Genomic DNA, 19,883 nt, shown 5'->3' on the forward strand with positions numbered 1-19,883 from the left:
ACACTTCCTGTTTTGACAGCTGCTTCAGCTCATTTAATGACCTCAACAAGCAAGGTAAGTACACTCAAGTGGAACCCCGCTGGCTTTAATTGCCTGCGGGATTCCCACCAGCGGGGCCTGCGCACGCAGCCCCGCACGTCAGCGCGGCACCCGGAAGTGGCCGGGATCTCGGCGCGATCCGGTCACGTGACTGGATATCGGGATTTTCGGGGCCCCCCTGCTGGAAACCCGCAGGAAACCCGACGCTAAAATCGAGCCCAATGTTTTTAGATCACCTGGCCATGTTTCTTACAGACATTTTTTTGGAATGATGAGACTATTGCTGAAAATGTGCTGGATTAAGACTTCTGCATTAACAACTTTCCCACTATCCCTCAACAGAACTGAATCTTCTGAACAGAGCAGTTTGTTTTGTCCAGATATATCCTAATTCCTGTTTTATGAGAAGAACTCACAATAGTACAAAGGAAATGCTTCACACATGTTCAGATGCAATTTAACCAAAACATGTTGATGTTTGTGTGCTCAATGCTTGTACTCTGTACAAGTGCATATATAGAAAACATTGGTTATTGTGATTTCATTCTTCTTGCCAGCTCAGTCCAAATAATTTTACACTTCTAAATATCTTCATATGAATATTCAAAAACAACTAAAATCCATATTTTAGATTTGATGAGATTTGTAACCGTCACATGACAGGTTATACTTTAGCAGCAATTGCAATTATGTTTTAATACTAAATATAACATCCAGAAAAGTAATATCAGCTGTAGCTCACTGATTGCACTCTCGCCTCTGAGTCAGAAGGTTGTGGGTTGAAGTCCCATTCCAGATACTTGAGCACAAAATCTAGGCTAATCTGTGAAGTTAGAGCTTGCTGTTGTTACAGCCGACTTTTATGTTGATGGATGTCCTAATGCCATGGAATATTTTGGAGGACAGCAGGAAATCCACAACGAAGATGTACCAGTAAGAATTTGAAAGAAAGGACAGTAGACAAATCCAGCATAAATGGTGGGACCTGAGTGATTGAGTTGTGCTAGCAGAAAAATGAAGTGCCAGAAAAACAACTGTAAATAAATTATTGATTTTTGGGTTAACATGGTTCAAATGGGAGAAAAATATAGCAAACATTTGTTTTAATCTATATATTTGCTCTCAGGATGTGAGCAACACTGGCGAGGTTGCATGTATTGCCTATTTTTAGCTACCCTGAAAAGGTAGTGGTGGTTTTTTGTGAACCTCTGTAGTCCTTGTCCTGATAGTGCTCCCACAATGATGTTAGGTAGGGAATTGCAGGGTATTCACCCAATGACAATGGAAGAATGGTGATATATGCCCAAGTCAGGTTAGCGTGTGACTTAAAGGAGATCTTGGAGGTTATGGTTTTGCCACAACATTGCTGCTCTTGTCTTTCTTGGCGGTAGAGGTTGCTGTCACAGTAACCTTAGTGAGTTGCTGCAGTGCATCCTGTACATAGAACATACTGTAGCCACGGTGCATCGTTGATGGAGTGGCTAGATATTGAGTCCAATGGTGGGGACACCAGTCAAGCGAATGTTCAGTTCTGGATTGTGTCTGGACTACTTGAGCATTGTTACAGTTGCACCTATCCAGGCAAGTATGAATATTCTATCACTTTCCTGACTTGAATTTTGTAGAAGGTGAAGAGACTTTGAGGGGCCAGTAGATAAGCCACTTGTTGCAGAATACCCAAACTCTGCCCTGCTATTGCCGTTGTTGATATTGCTGGTCCATTTAAGCTTATGGTCAAAGGTGGCCCTCAAGATGGTAGTGATTCAATGATGTTGGTGTTATTAAAGGTCATGGGGGAAATGGTTAGGCTTTTTCTTGTTCGAAACGATCATTACCTTGCACTTATGTGGCGTGAATGTTAACTGTTACTTGTCAACCCAATCCTGCACGTTGTCTTTGGACTGCTCGAATATCGGAGGAGGTGTACATGGAGCTGAACACTGGAATTGTCAGCTGACAGCTCCACTACTAACCTTATGCAGGAGGAAAGGCCATCGATGGGGCAACTGAAGATGCTTGGGCTGAGGACACTTCCTTGAGGAACTCCTGAACCATCTCCTGAACCATCCCGACTTGGAAATATATTGCCGTTCCTTCATCGTCGCTGGGTCAAAATCCTGGAACCCCCTACCTAACAGCATTGTGGGAGAACCTTCACCACACGGACGGAAGCAGTTCAAGAAGGCAGCTCACCACCACCTTCTCAAGGGCAATTATGGATGGGCAATAAATGCCGGCCTTGCCAGTGAAGCCCACATCCCATGAACGAATTTTTTTAAAATGATGGCCTGGGGTTGTGATGATTGGCTTGTGACAATCGTGGCCATCTTCTTTGTGTTTGGTATGACTCCAGGCACTGGAGGATTTTTCCTTTCTGGACTCCTTAGTGCCATACTCGGTTGAATGCTGCCTTGATGTCAAGAGCAGCTATTCTGACCTCTCCTCTGGCATTCAGCTCCTACGTCCATGTGTGATCAGATCTGGAGCCAAATGGCAGAATTCAAACTGAGTGTTGGTGAATAGCACTATTGAAGACTCCGTCCATCACTTTACTGATTATTGAAAAGAGGCTAATAGGGCGGTAATCGGCTGGGTTGGATTTACCCTGCTTTTTGTGGATAGGGCATACTTGGGCAATTTTCCATGTTATTGGGTAGATGCTACTGCCAGAGCTGCACTGGAATAGCTTGTCAGCCAGTTCTGGTGTACTTGACAGCCAATATGTTGTCACAGTGCATAAAAATTTTGAATAACTTTTTTTGTCATTCACATTCTTTTAAATGTATATTCTTTCTTGTATATCAACCCAAATTATAACAGACATATTAATATGTTTATTTAGTGTTTAATACAATATTGTTTCTTTACAGGGACAAACTGCTAATCAACAGATGGGTAGGGACTACTGGCTTTTTGTGACTGATTCAACACTGCAGTCTGCAAGTCATGATTCTAGAGTACCCAAAACCGTATCAGTCTGTGTAACCTCATTCTGCATACTGGGTACTGAAGTTATTAAATCACTGAATGATGAAACATCCAGCAGCATTACCTTCAAAGATGTTATAGTCGAAAAAGGTAAGACCTGGTTTAACAGTGTATTCTTAAAAGATATTTTCTTCAGTTTCCTGAATAAATCAAGACCTAAGGGATTGTGAAAAGAGAAGCCTATACTAAACACCTCTTTCATTAAAATACTGAAATGATTTAGGAAGGGTTAGAATTAGGAAGTAAGAAAAAAATAGTGTAAAGAAAAACACAAAGGACAAAAGTTGGTCGAGCATAACAACTTATATTTATATAGAGCATTTTCTGTACAAGATGTCCCAGAGCATTTTATGAAAAGTGAGAGGAACAGATGTCAAGCTGTGAGACAAAGGTTTGGAAAGGTGACTGAAGACTAGGTCAAAAGGATGGATTTTAAGGAGGTTTTCTAAGGAGCACAGATAATTAGGTGAAGAGGGTTAGGGAGAGTGAGGCCGAGGCGATTTAAAGCTATGCCATCACTGATGGAATGAAGAGAGGGGAAAAACTGCACAGGAGGCCAGAATTGCCAGAGGCGACATGAGGAAACATTTTTTTACGCAGCGAGTTGTAATGATCTGGAATGCACTGCATGAAAGGGTAGTGGAAGCCGATTCAATAGTAACTTTCAAAAGGGAATTAGATAAATACTTGAAGGGAAAAAATTTACAGGGCAATGGGGAAAAGAGTAGGGGAATGGGACCAATTGCATAGCTCTTTCAAAGAGCCGGCACAGGCACAATGAGCCAAATGGCCTCCTGCTGTGTTGTACCTACTATGATATTATGAATTGGAGGACCAAAGGCTGTGGGAGGGTATGTGGCTTGGGGAGGTTGCACTGTAGGGATGTATGACGCCGTAGAGGGATTTGGATGCATTGGAGGACAGGGAGCCAATGTGGGTGAGCGATGCTTAATGCGGGATAGGATATGGGCAGCTGCATTTTTGAACAAGTTGGAGTTTTTGGAGGGTGGAAGGTGAAAGGACAACAAGCAAAGCATTGGAATAATCAATTCTGGAGGTGACAAAAGTGTGCGTAATGGTTTCAATGCTGGTGGGTTTCGATATAGGTGGAGATGGGCAATGTTGTGAAAGTGGATGTTAGGGGATGTAAGGTACGAAGCTCATCTCAGGTAGACCATGACGCCAAGATTGTGCACTGTTTTGTTCAGTCTAAGCACTTGGCCAGGGAGTGGGGTGACATCAGTGGCAAGAGAACAGAATTTACGACGGGTGCTGAAAACTTCATGCCTTCAGCTTTCCCGATAGTTAGCTGAACGAAGTTGTGATTCATCCATGACAATGTCAGACAGGCAGTCCACAGCACTGAAGTGGTTAAGGGGTCAAGAGCAGTGGTGGAGAGGTAAAGCTGGGCGTCATCAGTGTACATGTTGAAACTGATCTCATGCCTGCGATGAGTTGCTGAGGGGTAGCACATTAATGAGGAAGAAGAGAGTAGCAAGGATAGATCCTTGGGGACTCTGGAGGTTACAGTGTGGGGGCGGGAGGAGGAGCCATTGTTGGAGTTGTGCTAGTTTTATTTGGATAGGTAGCAGTAGAATCATACGAGGGTAGTCCCATGGAGCTTAACAATGGGAGTGATGGTTAGAGGAGGATGGCATGGTCGACTATGTCAAGTGTTGTGGAGAGGTCGAGCAGGACAAGAAGAGGTAACGCACCATGGTGAGTCACAGAGAGTGTCACTCGGCACTTTGGCTAGGTCTATTGTGATGTTGTGAGATGAATGGAAATGGAAGAATCCAAACAGGGAGTTACAGGGGAGCTGTGCACAGAACTGGAAGGCAACAAACGTTCAAGAAATGAAAGAAAATATTAAAGTAAAAGATAAAAGTAGTAAAATAACAAAACAGTAAAATAAGGTTGCTCAGAAAACCTGGCCCCTTGTGTGGTCAGTTATCATGATGGAGTCGTGACACAAAAGGCTGTACCAATCAGCCAGGCACTACAGATTATGAAAATCTTTCACAGCATATTATTCCTAACACAAATAGCAGTAAGACCATTTCTGAGACCCACTGCTGACTTCAACTAAGTGGCAAGTAACATTCGCGCCAGACAAGTGCCAGGCAATGACCATCTCCAACAAGAGAGAGTTTAACCACCTCCCCTTGACATTCAACGGCATTACCATTGCCGAATCCCCCACCATCAACATCCTGGGGGTCACCATTGACCAGAAACTTAACTGGGCCAACCATATAAATACTGTGGCTTCAAGAGCAGGTCAGAGGCTGGGTATTCCGCGGCGAGTGACTCACCTCCTGATTCCCCAAGGCCTTTCCACCATCTACAAGGCACAAGTCAGGAGTGTGATGGAATACTCTCCACTTGCCTGGATGAGTGCAGCTCCAACAACACTCAAGAAGCCCGACACCATCCAGGACAAAGCAGCCCGCTTGATTGGCACCCCATCCACCACCCTAAACATTCACTCCCTTCACCACCGGCGCACCATGGCTGCAGTGTGTACCATCTACAGGATGCACTGCAGCAACTCGCCAAGGCTTCTTCGACAGCACCTCCCAAACCCACGCCCTCTACCACCTAGAAGGACAAGGGCAGCAGACACATGGGAACAACACCACCTCCACGTTCCCCTCCAAATCACACACCATCCCGACTTGGAAATATATCGCCGTTCCTTCATCGTCACTGGGTCAAAATCTTGGAACTCCCTACCTAACAGCACTGTGGGAGAACCTTCATCACATGGACTGCGGGGGTTCAAGAAGGCGGTTCACCACCACCATCTCAAGGGCAATTAGGGATGGGCAATAAATGCTGACTGTGCCAGCGACGCCCACATCCCATGAACGAATAAAAAAAATACAGGAAGGACTGAGAAGGAGGGTGAATTAAAAGGGGTGAATTCAATGGTCAAATCAGCTACAGAAAGAAAAATAAAGGGAAAGAAAGATTGGATTAAGAGAGAGAGAAAAAAAGAGACACAAAGGAAAAGTAAGAAAAAAAATTAAAAATTAAAAATTTGATATTTTTAAAATCTCCCCAAAAAATTCAAAACCTGTAGGAATGAGACTTCAGACATGTAATAGTTTTCGGTGGCAGAGAGGTTGATTGGCAGTAAGTAACAATTATCACATCATTGAAAGGGTACTTAGGCTTGTAATGACAAAACTTAACTTTCTGTGGTGAGTTTAATGGGGAAATATTGCAAGTTCCTGAAAAAAAAGGGGAGGCCAAGGGCAAGATGTCGTTTTCGCAAAGCTAACGGCGGAGCGGCGCAACTCAGACAGCAACTTTTGGATATTTACATTCTGCTCCTCACCTGAAGTTGCTGTATCATTTGCCGATAAATAACGGCCATTATTTTGACAGCAAATTCTGTCCCCTTATCTGTGAAGGGACAAGCAGACCAGTTTAAAAATTGAGGACCTGAACAATATTGAACAGGAGCAAATAGAAATTATGTATGTCCAGTAGGTAAATCTGTCAATTAATTGAAATACTCCAGGAACAGAAACCTAAAATAAGACATAACGAGCTCAAGTGGCTGAAACTGGTTACGACCCATGTCTGGGTTGGTTTGGATGGCTGGCAGCCTAAAAACAAATCATTTTTCTAAATAGAAATAAATTACATTAATTGTGAGCCAGGTCCTAATGGGTCCTGATAAAAAAGCAAAATAATTAATTTGAAAAATTAATAAAGTAATAATGGATCGTTGTTAAGAGGGCAGGGAACATTGAAATTAGCAGCAAGACCAAATGGAAAGACATCTTCTGCCAGCTCTGGAATTTAAGAGAAAGTGCCCAGACTTCTTACCAGTCAGCCCAAATGAACCAAAACAACTCTCTGTTCTGCATAGATCTTGAGTCAGTGACTCAACAATATGAATCGTGTGAAGACCTCATAAAGGAACACTAAAATCACAATCCAAAAAGTAATAAATTGCACTCCTATTTGCAGCAGATTAAAAGAAAACAAGATGAAACTGATACATTGCACATATTGCATCCACCTTCACATCTGGAAACCAGCTGTGCCTTATTGTCCTGTAACACAAGCTGGCAACATGAAACTGATTTTGAAAGAAATGCAGAAGATTATGCAGATTGCAATAGAGTCAGACACCAAACATGTCTCCTGCATTTCTTCTACATCCTTGGATTCACAATACTCGCACTATGTAAGTGAATCCTGTTGACCAGGTATCACTAGTAATTCCTTGTTATACATATAGACGCAGCTCAATTAGGGGGAAAAACATACAATTTATAGTTGGAATGCATCAAATTCCTAGCCACATGGTCTCTGCTGTTAAACTACTTCAAGGGATGGTGAATGATGGGTTTGGTACAGCCTATTTAAATAACAGTCTACACTGGAAGACAAGACCTTAAGGAATAGATCAACAAGATAGGTTGTATCTGATTCAGGTGGACCTGAAAACCCCACAATGTAAAAAAACAAACTTAAACTTTTCTGTGCGAATGAGCTCACAAGAATCCTACCATCATTTGTATGATACTATTAATTGTAATAATGTCCTGAATGTAGGACATTGAACAATTCAGAACAAAAACATGATTGTATCATCATAACAATAAACAGACCCTTCACAAATCTTTCTAATGTAATGAGACTGTCCTGTATAGTAAAACAATTGCAGTGATATGGTAGATTTGGGGTTAAAGTTGGGTTTTAGTTGCCTTAATTGGCTATAAATGATTTACTGCGTTTTGAGTTCCCTGAAAACCACAGCTAAAACAGACAGAAGGAGGCCATTCGGCCCATCTTATTCGTGCTGGCCGAAAAAGAGCTTAATCCCACTTTCCAGCACTTGGTCCATAGCCCTGTAGGTTAAAGCACTTCAAGTGCTCACCCACTTTTTAAATGAGTTGAGGGTTTCTGCCTCTACCACCCTTTCAGGCAGCGAGTTCCAGACCCCCACCACCCTCTGGGTGAAAAAATTTCTCCTCCGCTCCCCTCTAATCCTTCTACCAATTACTTTAAATCTATGCCCCCTGGTCACTGACCCCTCTGCTAAAGGAAATAGGTCCTCCCTATCCACTCTATCTAATCCCGTCATAATTTTGTATAACTCAATTAAATTTCCCCTTAGCCTCCTTTGTTCTAAAGAAAACAACCCGAGCCTCTCCAATCTTTTCTCATAGCTAAAATTCTCCAGCCCTGGTAACATCCTCGTAAATCTCCTCTGTACTCTCTCTAGTGTAATCGCATCTTTCCTATAATGTGGTGACCAGAACTGTACGCGGTACTCAAAATGTGGCCTAACCAATGATTTATACAGTTCTAGCATAACCTCCCTGCTCTTATATTAGGCTGTGTAATATTACTGATTGATTGATTGGAAGATTCTACAGCCACTAAAGAAGTTGTTTCGATGATGCCTTGATTGTAGGCCACACCAGACTCCATGGGGGTAATTTGTATCTTCATTGCTTAGGTGATAAACAGGCAGAGCTTATAGACCTGCCCGTTATAAAGCCTGCCTGATTTTCATTTCCATTGATTTAATTGGAAATTAAAACTGGGCAAGTTCTGTCATGGGTGGGCAATCTGCTCTACGAGTTAACAGCAAACATGGTGAAGGTGAAAATTATCATCTATATGTCACATTATAATGGAAATGTTTGGGGTGATGGGATGCAGTCTTACCATTTATGACTATATGCAGCTGAAAGACTCACCCTTATCTCGCTGTTTCGCATATTAGAGAGAAGTAACCCCAGGCATCTATTTACTACTTAAGTTCTAAACTTTAGATGATTGTTAACTTTCCAGTAACTGATTATCAGCAACTCTGGGATTCCATTCTCTGGCATCGGTGCTTCCTGCTTTTGAACAGTTTTTCCCTTTTTTATTTGGGTGGAATTTTGGACTACCTTCCCTGATCGGAGCATCTGAATATATAGTGCATTCCAGGAGAATGTACTGGCACATTACTGTCACCTCATGCTGCACCATGCCATAGTGTAGGATGATGTACAGATATTTCTTTGTGAGCATCTGCAGCAGAAGGACCTACAGGTACTTCACTGATCCTGCAGCACAGCATGAAAGTACATATGGGTTCATCACAGTAACTCTGGACTATACATGACTAAATAACAAAAACAGCTTGCATTTATATAGCGCCTTTAACGTAGTAAAATGTCCCAAGACGTTTCACAGGAGCGATTATCAAACAAAATTTGATTATTAAACTATCCAAAAGGACAAATAATCAACTTTAAAAACAGAAACACAGATGTTAGAATCATAGAATCGTTACAACACAGAAGGAGACCATTCGGCCCATCAAGCCTGTGCCAGCTCTTTGCAAGAGCAATCCAGTTAGTCCCATTCGCCCGCTCTTTCCCCATAACCTTGCAAATTTTTTCCCTTCAAATATTTATCCAATTCCTTTTTGAAAGCCACAATTGAATCTGCACCCATTACCCTTTCAGGCAGCACATCCTAGATCATAACTACTCGCTGCGTAAAAAAGTTTTCCTCGCGTTGCCTTTGGTTCTTTTGCCAATCACCATAAATCCGTGTCCTCTGATTCTCGACTCTTCCACCAATGAAAACCGTTTCTCTTTATTTACTTTATCTAAACCCTTCATGATTTTGAACACTTCTACCAAATCTCCTTTCAACCTTCTCTGCTCTAAAGAGAATAACCCCATCTTCTCCAGCCTATCCACATAACTGAAGTCCCTCATCCCTTGATCCATACTAGTAAATCTTTTCTGCACCCTTTCTAAGGCCATTACATCCTTCCTAAAATACGATGCCCAGAATTGGACACAATACTCCAGCTGTGGCCGAACCAGTGTTTTATAAAGGTTCAATATAACTTCCTTGCTTTTGTACTCTGTGCCTCTATTTATAAATTGTAAACAATTTTACAACACCAAATTATAGTCCAACAAATTTATTTTAAATTCCACAAGCTTTCGGAGGCTTCCTCCTTCGTCAGGTGAACGGTATGGAAATGACATTTTCGAATCCTTCGCATTTGAAAATCACAGAACAATGCCTGGTGATTACTGCCCGTTGCCAAGGCAATCACAGTGAGCAGACAGAAAGGTGTCACCTAAAAAGGCCACCGAATATACAAACCCCCAAAAAAAGAGAGAGAGAGAGAGAGAGAGAAGGAAGACAGTCAATGACCCGTTATATTAAAAACAGATGACATTTGTTCGCTGGTGGGGTTACGTGTAGTGTGACATGAACCCAAGATCCCGGTTGAGGCCGTCCTCACGGGTGCGGAACTTGGCTATCAATTTCTGCTCGACGATTTTGCGTTGTCGTGTGTCTCGAAGGCCGCCTTGGAGTATGCTTACCCGAAGGTCGGTGGCTGAATGTCCATGACTGCTGAAGTGTTCCCCGACAGGGAGAGAACCCTCCTGTTTGGCGATTGTTGCACGGTGTCCGTTCATCCGTTGTCGCAGCGTCTGCATGGTCGTTGGCCGAGTCACAGGAGTATGAACCGTGCACCTGGTGGGTGGTGTCCTCTCGTGTGATGGTGGTATCTGTGTCGATGATCTGGCATGTCTTGCAGAGGTTACCGTCGCAGGGTTGTGTGATGTCGTGGACAGGAGAACAGCGTCCACGACATCACACAACCCTGCGACGGTAACCTCTGCAAGACATGCCAGATCATCGACACAGATACCACCATCACACGAGAGGACACCACCCACCAGGTGCACGGTTCATACTCCTGTGACTCGACCAACGTTGTCTACCTCATACGCTGCAGGAAAGGATGCCCCAGAGCATGGTACATTGGCGAGACCATGCAGACGCTGCGACAACGGATGAACGGACACCGCGCAACAATCGCCAAACAGGAGGGTTCTCTCCCTGTCGGGGAACACTTCAGCAGTCATGGACATTCAGCCACCGACCTTCGGGTAAGCATACTCCAAGGTGGCCTTCGAGACACACGACAACGCAAAATCGTCGAGCAGAAATTGATAGCCAAGTTCCGCATCCATGAGGACGGCCTCAACCGGGATCTTGGGTTCATGTCACACTACACGTAACCCCACCAGCGAACAAATGTTATCTGTTTTTAATATAACGGGTCATTGACTGTTTTCCTTCTCTCTCTCTTTTTTTGGGGGTTTGTATATTCGGTGGCCTTTTTAGGTGACACCTTTCTGTCTGCTCACTGTGATCGCCTTGGCAACGGGCAGTAATCACCAGGCATTGTTCTGTGATTTTCAAATGCGAAGGATTCGAAAATGTCATTTCCATACCGTTCACCTGACGAAGGAGGAAGCCTCCGAAAGCTTGTGGAATTTAAAATAAATTTGTTGGACTATAACTTGGTGTTGTAAAATTGTTTACAATTGTCAACCCCAGTCCATCACCGGCATCTCCACATCTATTTATAAAGCCTAGGATCCCATATGCTTTTTTCAACCGCCTTCTCAACCTGTCCTGCCACCTTCAAAGATTTGTGCACATACCCCCAGGTTTCTCTGTTTCTGCACCCCCTTTAGAATTGTACTATTTAGTTTATATTGCCTCTCCTCGTTCTTCCTGCCAAAAGGTATCACTTAGTACAACTTGGCATTAAATTTCGTCTGCCCATTCCACCAGCCTGTCTATGTCCTCTTGAAGCCTATCACTATCCTCCTCACTGTTTACTGTACTTCCAAGTTTTGTGTCTTCTACAAATTTTGAAATTGTGCCCTATGCACTCAAGTCCAAGTCATTAATATATATCAAAAAAAAAGCAGTGGTCCTAGTACCGACCCTTGGGGAACACCATTGTATATCTTCCTCCAGTCTGAAAAACAACTGTTCACCACTACTCTCTGTTTCTTGTCACTTAGCCAATTTTGTATCCATGCTGCCACTGCCCCTTTTATTCCATGGGCTTCAATTTTGCTGACAAGCCTATTATGTGGCACTTTATCAAGCGCTTTTTGAAAGTCCAACATCAACCACATTGCCCTCATCAACCCTCTCTGTTATCTCATCAAAAAACTCAATCAAGTTATTTAAACATGATTTGCCTCTGTTTACCAAACAGGAGCAATAATTAAAAATAAATTCCTGATTAGTACAATTCTGCTTCTTTTAATTTTTGCTGGAAATTCTACTAGTTCTACGAACTGTGTCTTATGCAACTTCAATAATTTAATTCCTTTTTTATAAGAACATAAGAACATAAGAAATAGGAGCAGGAGTAGGCCAATCGGCCCCTCGAGCCTGCTCCACCATTCAATAAGATCATGGCTGATCTGGTCCTAACCTCAAATCTAAAATCATGTCCAATTTCCTGCCCGCTCGCCATAACCCCTAGTTCCCTAATTTATGTTACACAGTTGGTATCTATTATAGATATTCATTCTAATTTTTTCCAGTTTAAATTTTTTTTCAATGATGAGTAGCAAGAGAAATGCTGAAGTGTCTTTAGCAGGCTTCCTTTTTTGGTTCAAAAGATGTTATTTTCCAAGTTTCAATTTAGCAGCTGTGCATCTGTAGACTTGTTTTGTCACAGTTTCTTAAAAGGGGAAAGAAGCATATTTTATTTGATAAACTTATCTCTCAATTATATTCTACGAAATGCTTGGTGTATTTGCATGTAATATCTTGTTATACTGAGAGCCATTTTCTCTTATTCTGCAGACTCTATTGTGTGTGCTGAAGGTACCGTACTTTCACTCCAGAAATCGGTGTTTCAAAGTGACGAACATCAGGAAATTTATCCATTGACTGGAAAAGTTACACTTGATGAACTCAGTGCTATGACCAAATTAAATTCCCTGTGTGCAGTGCAAGGTGAGACTCTGTTTCTACCTCTTCATTTGGTCATTTATCCTTTTACGGGTGTAGCAACATTTGTGCCGCGGAATAAAAAGGAATGTTACAAATTCAGATTATTTCCAGAATACTTTGAATTAAGAAATCTTCTATTGTGGGTGACGGTGAGTTCCAAGGTGCTGTACCTGTGTGAAGTATAAATGGTGAGTTTTTCAAATATATTTATCTAAATGTGGAGCTGGGAGGTGCAGGAGTGCTCCTCCCAGCTTCAGATTCAATCCACAGGCTGTTGCTACACCTCCCACCCCCCCCCCCCCCCCCATCCCGATTGCCGCATCCACATCCCGCCTCCGAAATTGCCGCTGCCACCCCCCCTTCCAGCTTCCTTCCCTTCCCCTTTAAAGATTTACCTGAGGACCGCTGCTGGCGGCACAATGGCCTGATATTACAGGCCTCTTTGCCGGTGAGCTGTGTGGGGACACCTAGTAGGTGTCTGCAGCTCGCCATTGTAATTTAAATGAGGCCCAAAACCTCATCAGGTGGGCTTTGGGTCTACACATTCAGGCACAGGGATCATTTCCAGCGCAAACTAATTTCTACCCCTGTATGTTTTAGTGGGTTTTCTATCCATGTCACTGTTGCTGATGAATCTCACTCTAGCACTTCTGTGTTGGTGATAGCTCAGAATCACTTCTTTTGGTTTATGTGACCGAATTTGAAGTGTCACTCTTCTTAAAAAAAAATTTACTGTTCCATATGTTTACAATGTATTTTGGTTCTAACAACTGAGTTGGCCATCCATCCACTGAATGATTATATCTGGTTGATCATTGCGTGTGCTTCTGTGCCCCAGAGCATTGTGCTGATGAGCCAGTAACCAATTTTATGGCATTTATTTACAGAAAAACATTACAGTGCTAAAAATAGCAAATAACATACATTTCAAAAGTATCAGTGGAAAAAAAAAGCTGCAAGTTTCTCTTTTGTTTAGTTGATTCCAGAGAACAAAGAGCTGGGCTGTCTAAGTGATAACATGCACACCAGTCAGCATCATGAACCTGCCGTTCCCCATTGCCAAGTTGCAACATAGAATTAATATGCATTTTGCCATTTCTGGCTGTGTTGGTATAACAAGTATTTCCTCTTTGCTTCCCTCAGTCTCCCCATTGCTTTTATTGCTTCGATTTTACTTCACTTTATATGTCTGAGTCCATGAACTCTCCATAAATCGCAGCATGTCCCAGGTTCACCAGAATATTAAATTCAATAAGTCTCATTCCAGAAGGTGGTGGAATGTAATCATCCACAATTTTCATTAAGTGCTTGGTCATAATTGTAAACCCACATTTACAAAAGCAGTTGTAATGCGTGAGTGCACGACTGCTTCCCAAGCAGTAACAGTCATATATACTGTACTGCATCCAGTAGGTTGACATGCCTAGCAACATCTTGTGCAGTCAGAATGCTTTCAGTCATTTTGCTGCAAAGTATGTGAAAGTAATGTTCTTGAATGCTTGTATGGTCCCCGGGTCCACTGGCTGAAACAAAGCATGTTGTGTTTGCAAATAAGAACACCACATTTATGTTGAAAAGGTTCAGCTCTGTTATGACCTGCAATATTGTCCATAACAAGCAATTTTGGTACACATGGTGATCAAGTTCCATAGTCTGTTTTCATAACTGGTCTGAAAACTCCACTTAAGTCACCCAGGCATTCCTCTTTCTTCTGAATTCAACTACTGGTTTGCAAACTCTGAAAAAACAGCAAGGGTTTGCAGATTTGTCAATGATTACAGGGTGGCACTTATCTGTCCTAGCCTTGTTGCAACAGATTGGCACTGTGGCTCTCGTTCTTTGTTTTCTTCCTGCAACAGAAATGTCGTCGATAAAGGACCGCATAGTAGACTCATGACTAAGGTTAGAGCATATGGAGTCAGGGGACAAATAGCAGAATGGATAGCAAGCTGGCTACAAAACACAAAATTGAGAGATGGGGTTTTAGGTAGTTACTCAGACTGGTAAAAGATGGGAAGTGATGTTCCACAAGGATCGGTGTTGGGACCACTATTGTTCACCATTTATATAAAAGATTTGGACTCGGGAATCGGAAGTACAATTTCCATATTTGCGGACGACACCAAATTGGGGATATAGTTATTAGTGAGGAGAATTGTGACAAAATACAAGAAGATGTTAATAAACTTGCAGATTGGGTGTGTAATTGGCAAGTGAATTTCAATATAGATAAGTGTGAGGTGGTACATTTTAGTAGGAATAATAAGGGGGCCACATACTTCTTGGAAAATAAGAGTCTAAATGGGGTAAAGGAGCAGAGGGATCTGGGGGTACAGATATACAAATCATCAAAAGTAACGATGCAGGTTAATAAGGACATTTTTTTAAAAAAGCAAATCAAGCACTGGGGTTCATTTCTAGAGGGATAGAATAGAAAAGCAGAGAAGTTAGAAGTTATGTTAAACTTATATGGAACCTTGGTTAGACCACACTTGGAGTACTGTGAACAGTTCTGGTCTCCATATTATAAAAAGGATATAGAGGCACTGGAGAAGGTGCAAAAAAGATTTACGAGGATGATGCCAGAACTGAGAGGTTATACCAATCCTGAAAGATTGAGCAGGCTGGGGCTCTTTTCTCTAGGAAAAAGACTACTGAGGGATGACCTGATAGCGGTCTTTAAGATTATGAAAGGGTTTGATAGGGTAGAGGTAGAGAAGATATTTCCACTTGTAGGGGAGACCAGAACTAGGTGCCATAAATATAAGATAGTCACTAATAAATCCAATGGGGAATTCAGGAGAAATTTCTTTACCCAGAGATTGGTTAGAATGTGGAACTCGCTACCACAAGGAGTAGTTGAGGCGACTAACATAGATGCATTTAAGGGGAAGCTGGATAAACACACGAGGGAGAAAGGGATAGAAAAATATGCTAATAGGGTTAGATGAAGTAGGGAGGATGTGGAGATGCCGGTGATGGACTGGGGTGGACAAATGTAAGGAATCTTACAACACCAGGTTATAGTCCAACAATTTTATTTTAAAATCACAAGCTTTCGGAGGTTATCTCCTTCGTCAGATGAGTGAGTGAATGAGAGGTTCTCAAATCGCATATCTTATATTAGGCTGGGACACCATCACACCAATCAAAGGTGTCGTTGGTGTTCAGACAGGTTAGCCACGGAAAACAGTAGGTCCCAGTATACTGAATACACATTGTGTCAAATTATACAGACAGAGAGAAAGAGACCCGAAAGGCAGAGAGAGAGAATTTCCAGTTGTATTAAAAACAGATCACTTTTTTTCCCCTGCTGTTGGGGTTACGTGTAGCGTGACATGAACCCAAGATCCCGGTTGAGGCCATCCTCATGGGTGCAGAACTTGGCTATCAATTTCTGCTTGACGATTTTGCGTTGTCGTGTGTCTCGAAGGCCGCCTTGGAGAACGCTTACCCAAAGATCGGTGGCTGAATGTCCTTGACTGCTAAAGTGTTCCCCGACTGGGAGGGAACCCCCCTGTCTGGCGATTGTTGCGCGGTGTCCGTTCATCCGTTGTCGCAGTGTCTGCATGGTTTCGCCAATGTACCATGCTCCGGGGCATCCTTTCCTGCAACGTATGAGGTAGACAACGTTGGCCGAGTCACAGGAGTATGAACCAAGTACCTGGTGGGTGGTATCTTCTGAAGTATGGAGGGAGGAGGCTCAAGTGGAGCATAAACACCGGCATGAACCTGTTGGGCCGAATGGACCTGTTTCTGTGTTGTACATGCTATGTAATGTCATTGAATGTTAGTCTACCATTTCTGATAGAAAGAAAGAACTTGCAATTATATTGCGCCTTTCATGTCCTTAGGATGTTCCAAAGCGCTTCACAGCCAGTGGATTACTTTCGAACATAAGAACATAAGAAATAGGAGCAGGAGTAGGCCATCCGGCCTTGAGCCTGCTTCGCCATTCAACAAGATCATGGCTAATCTTCTACCTTAATGCCATTTTCCTGCACTATCCCCATATCCCTTGATGCCTTTAATATCTAGAAATCTATCAATCTCTGTTTTGAATGTACTCAATGACTGAGCCTCCACAGCCCTCTTGGATAGAGAATTCCAAAAATTCACCACCTTGTGAGTGAATAAATTTCTCCTCATCTCCGTCCTAAATGGCCTACACCTTATTCTGAGACTATGACCCCGGGTTCTAGACTCCCCAGCCAGGGGAAACATCTTCCCTGCATCTACCCTGTCGAGCCCTGTCAGAATTTTGTATGTTTCAATGAGATCACCTCTCATTCTTCTAAACTCTAGAGAATACAGGCCTAGTCCACTCAATCTCTCCTCATACAACAATCCCGCCATCCCAGGAATCGGTCTGGTGAACCTTCGTTGCACTCCCTCTATGGCAAGTATATCCTTTCTTAGGTAAGGAGACCAAAATTGTACACAATACTCCAGGTGCGGTCTCACCAAGACCCTATATAATTGCAGTAAGACATCCTTACTCCTGTACTCAAATCCTCTTGTAATAAAGGCCAACATACCATTTGCCTTCCTAATTGTTTGCTGCACCTGCATGTAAGCTTTGAGTGACTCATATACAAGGACATCCAGGTCCCTTTGACCATCAACATTTCCCAATCTCTCACCATTTAAAAAATACTCTGCGTTTCTGTTTTTCCTACCAAAGAGGACAACTTCACATTTTTCCACATTATACTCCATCTGCCATGTTCTTGCCCACTCACTTAGACTGTCTATATCCCCTTGAAGCCACTTTGTATCCTCCTGACAACTCACATTCCCACCTAGTTTTGTGTCATCTGCACACTTGGAAATATTATATTTGGTCCCCTCATCCAAATCATTGATATAGATTGTGAATAGCTGGGGCCCAAGCACCGATCCCTGTGGTACCCCACTAGTCACAGTCTGCCAACCTGAAAAAGACCCGTTTATTCCTACTCTCTGTTTTCTCAATCCATGCCATTATATTACCCCCAATCCCATGTGCTCTAACTTTGTTCACCAACCTCCTGTGTGGGACCTTATCGAAAGCCTTCTGAAAGTCCAAATACTCCACATCCACTGGTTCCCCCTTATCTATTCTATTAGTTTCATCCTCAAAGAACTCCAATAGGTTTGTTAAACATGATTTCCCTTTCATAAATGCATGTTGACTCTGCCAAATCCTATTATTATTTTCTAAGTGTCTTGTTATCACATCCTTTATAATAGATTCTAGCATTTTCCCTACTACTGATGCCAGGCTAACAGGTCTGTAGTTCCCTGTTTTCCCTCTCCCTCCCTTCTTAAATAGTGGGGTTACATTTGCTACCCTCCAATCTGCAGGAACCATTCCAGAATCTATAGAATTTTGAAGTGTACTTACTATTATGTAGGTGATTGTAGCAGTCAATTTGTGCAGAGCATGGCTGTACAGACAGCAATGAGATAAATGACCAGATGATTTGTTGTTGGTGGTGTTGATTGAGGGATAAATATTGGCCAGAACACGGGAAAACTCCACTCTCCTCTTCAAGTAGTGCCATGGGATATCTTACATCCACCTGAGCAGGCAAATGGGGTTATGTTTGACATCTTATCTGAAAGATGGCACCTTCAACAGTGCAGCACTCCCTCAGTACTGCTTTCCAAAGCATAGCTCCCTAAAAGAGCATTTCTTCACAATTATAAATATGTTCTACCAAACTCAATAGAAGGTCTGATTAAAACCTCTCTTAATAACATACCAGATTCTTTTGCACAAAATCAACTTTCTCACCATGAATCCTTTTGAACAGTTACTCCTTGCTTTCCAGAAACCAAGTCAGGCTTCTGCTGAATTGAAGTTCAGCTTTCCCATTGCTGTTATGGGATTATTCGCTTTCTGTAGGCTGAGCCATTCAAAAGCACACTGTGTGATAGGATTTACTGTGTCCCATGTCGGAACGTGTTCTCAGCATCAGGGACTTTATTATCGTGTCTGTGTTGGTGATATGGATTTGTCAGCCAGTCGTTCATGATTTTATCCTTGTTCGTCATCAGGTTAGACATCATGGATTGTAGAGTTAAAGTGTCAGATCTCTTTGGAGAGTTTTGACCATTACCTCAATGCCCTGCCAAATCTCCCCCCATTGCACTGCAAGCGTTACATGGAATGAATTCCCCCAGGCATTTCAAATCACGAAAAACTGGTGCTGAAAGAGAAGAAGAATAAAACTGAGGCTGTTTTTATATCCAAGGCAGGTCAATCCAGTTCAAATTGCCTTTAATAGGCATCCCATGAGCTGGAAAAGTCCTTTCTGGGCATGAAACATCAAAGGCAAACACTTCAAAATTGATCCTTGCAACTGAATGTCCATTGATTATTATAAATAAGTGCAAACATACTCGCAAAAATGGGAAACGGTGTTGAAAATTAAGGTTGATACATAAAGCCAACTAATCATTTTAACTCGTGATTCTTAAGTGAATTCCACTGTATAAGGATTTGCACTTTGTGTCACTTGCTAATTATTCCCAGCATTTTCCTAATGTTGACAGCTTTAGAATACTGATCTATCCATCCATATTATCAAAAAGATTGCCTTCCCTGCCCCATCATCATTTTCATGAAATCTGTGATATGGACCAATCTGATTTGTGGAAAAAGACAGATGGAACAATCCACTGGGTGAAACTAATCCTGAAGCCCCATAAAACTGTTTTTAAAAGTTTGAAAACAAAAGTAACCAACAACTGAGTTGCTCCACAAGCTGGCACTGAACTCCTGAAAATAACTTTTCCAAAGATTGGACTGTGTGTTATTCATCAATTCTAATTATTTATATAATTTTCCTCCTGCAGAAACAATGATTGCTGTGGTTCAGTGCCAGCCAGTAACAAGGTATTAAGTGGAGGCGGGGGGTGGTGGAGAGGAGCGAAGCGAAGCGAGAGGGGTGGTGGAGAGGACAGAAGTGGGGGTGGGGGGGGGAGAGATGACGCATAAAAAAAAATAGAAAAGCAACCTTGCTGCGAGGAGGGGGAGGAGAGTGTGA

The 19,883-nt window shown here is 42.4% G+C and overlaps 1 protein-coding gene across 3 annotated transcripts in view; it reads left to right on the top strand.

The window, feature by feature from the left end:
• Nucleotides 1-19,883, top strand: part of spidr (scaffold protein involved in DNA repair) — a 316,427-nt gene that overhangs the window by 270,757 nt on the left and 25,787 nt on the right. For all 3 annotated transcript variants that reach the window (XM_067979905.1, XM_067979906.1, XM_067979908.1), the window contains 2 exons: nucleotides 2,910-3,117; nucleotides 12,700-12,852. In XM_067979905.1, the coding sequence (XP_067836006.1) occupies nucleotides 2,910-3,117; nucleotides 12,700-12,852 (361 nt within the window). The remainder of the gene's footprint in view (nucleotides 1-2,909; nucleotides 3,118-12,699; nucleotides 12,853-19,883) is intronic.

Source organism: Heptranchias perlo, chromosome 3, assembly GCF_035084215.1.
Source record: "Heptranchias perlo isolate sHepPer1 chromosome 3, sHepPer1.hap1, whole genome shotgun sequence".
Classification (NCBI taxonomy): Eukaryota; Metazoa; Chordata; class Chondrichthyes; order Hexanchiformes; family Hexanchidae; genus Heptranchias; species Heptranchias perlo.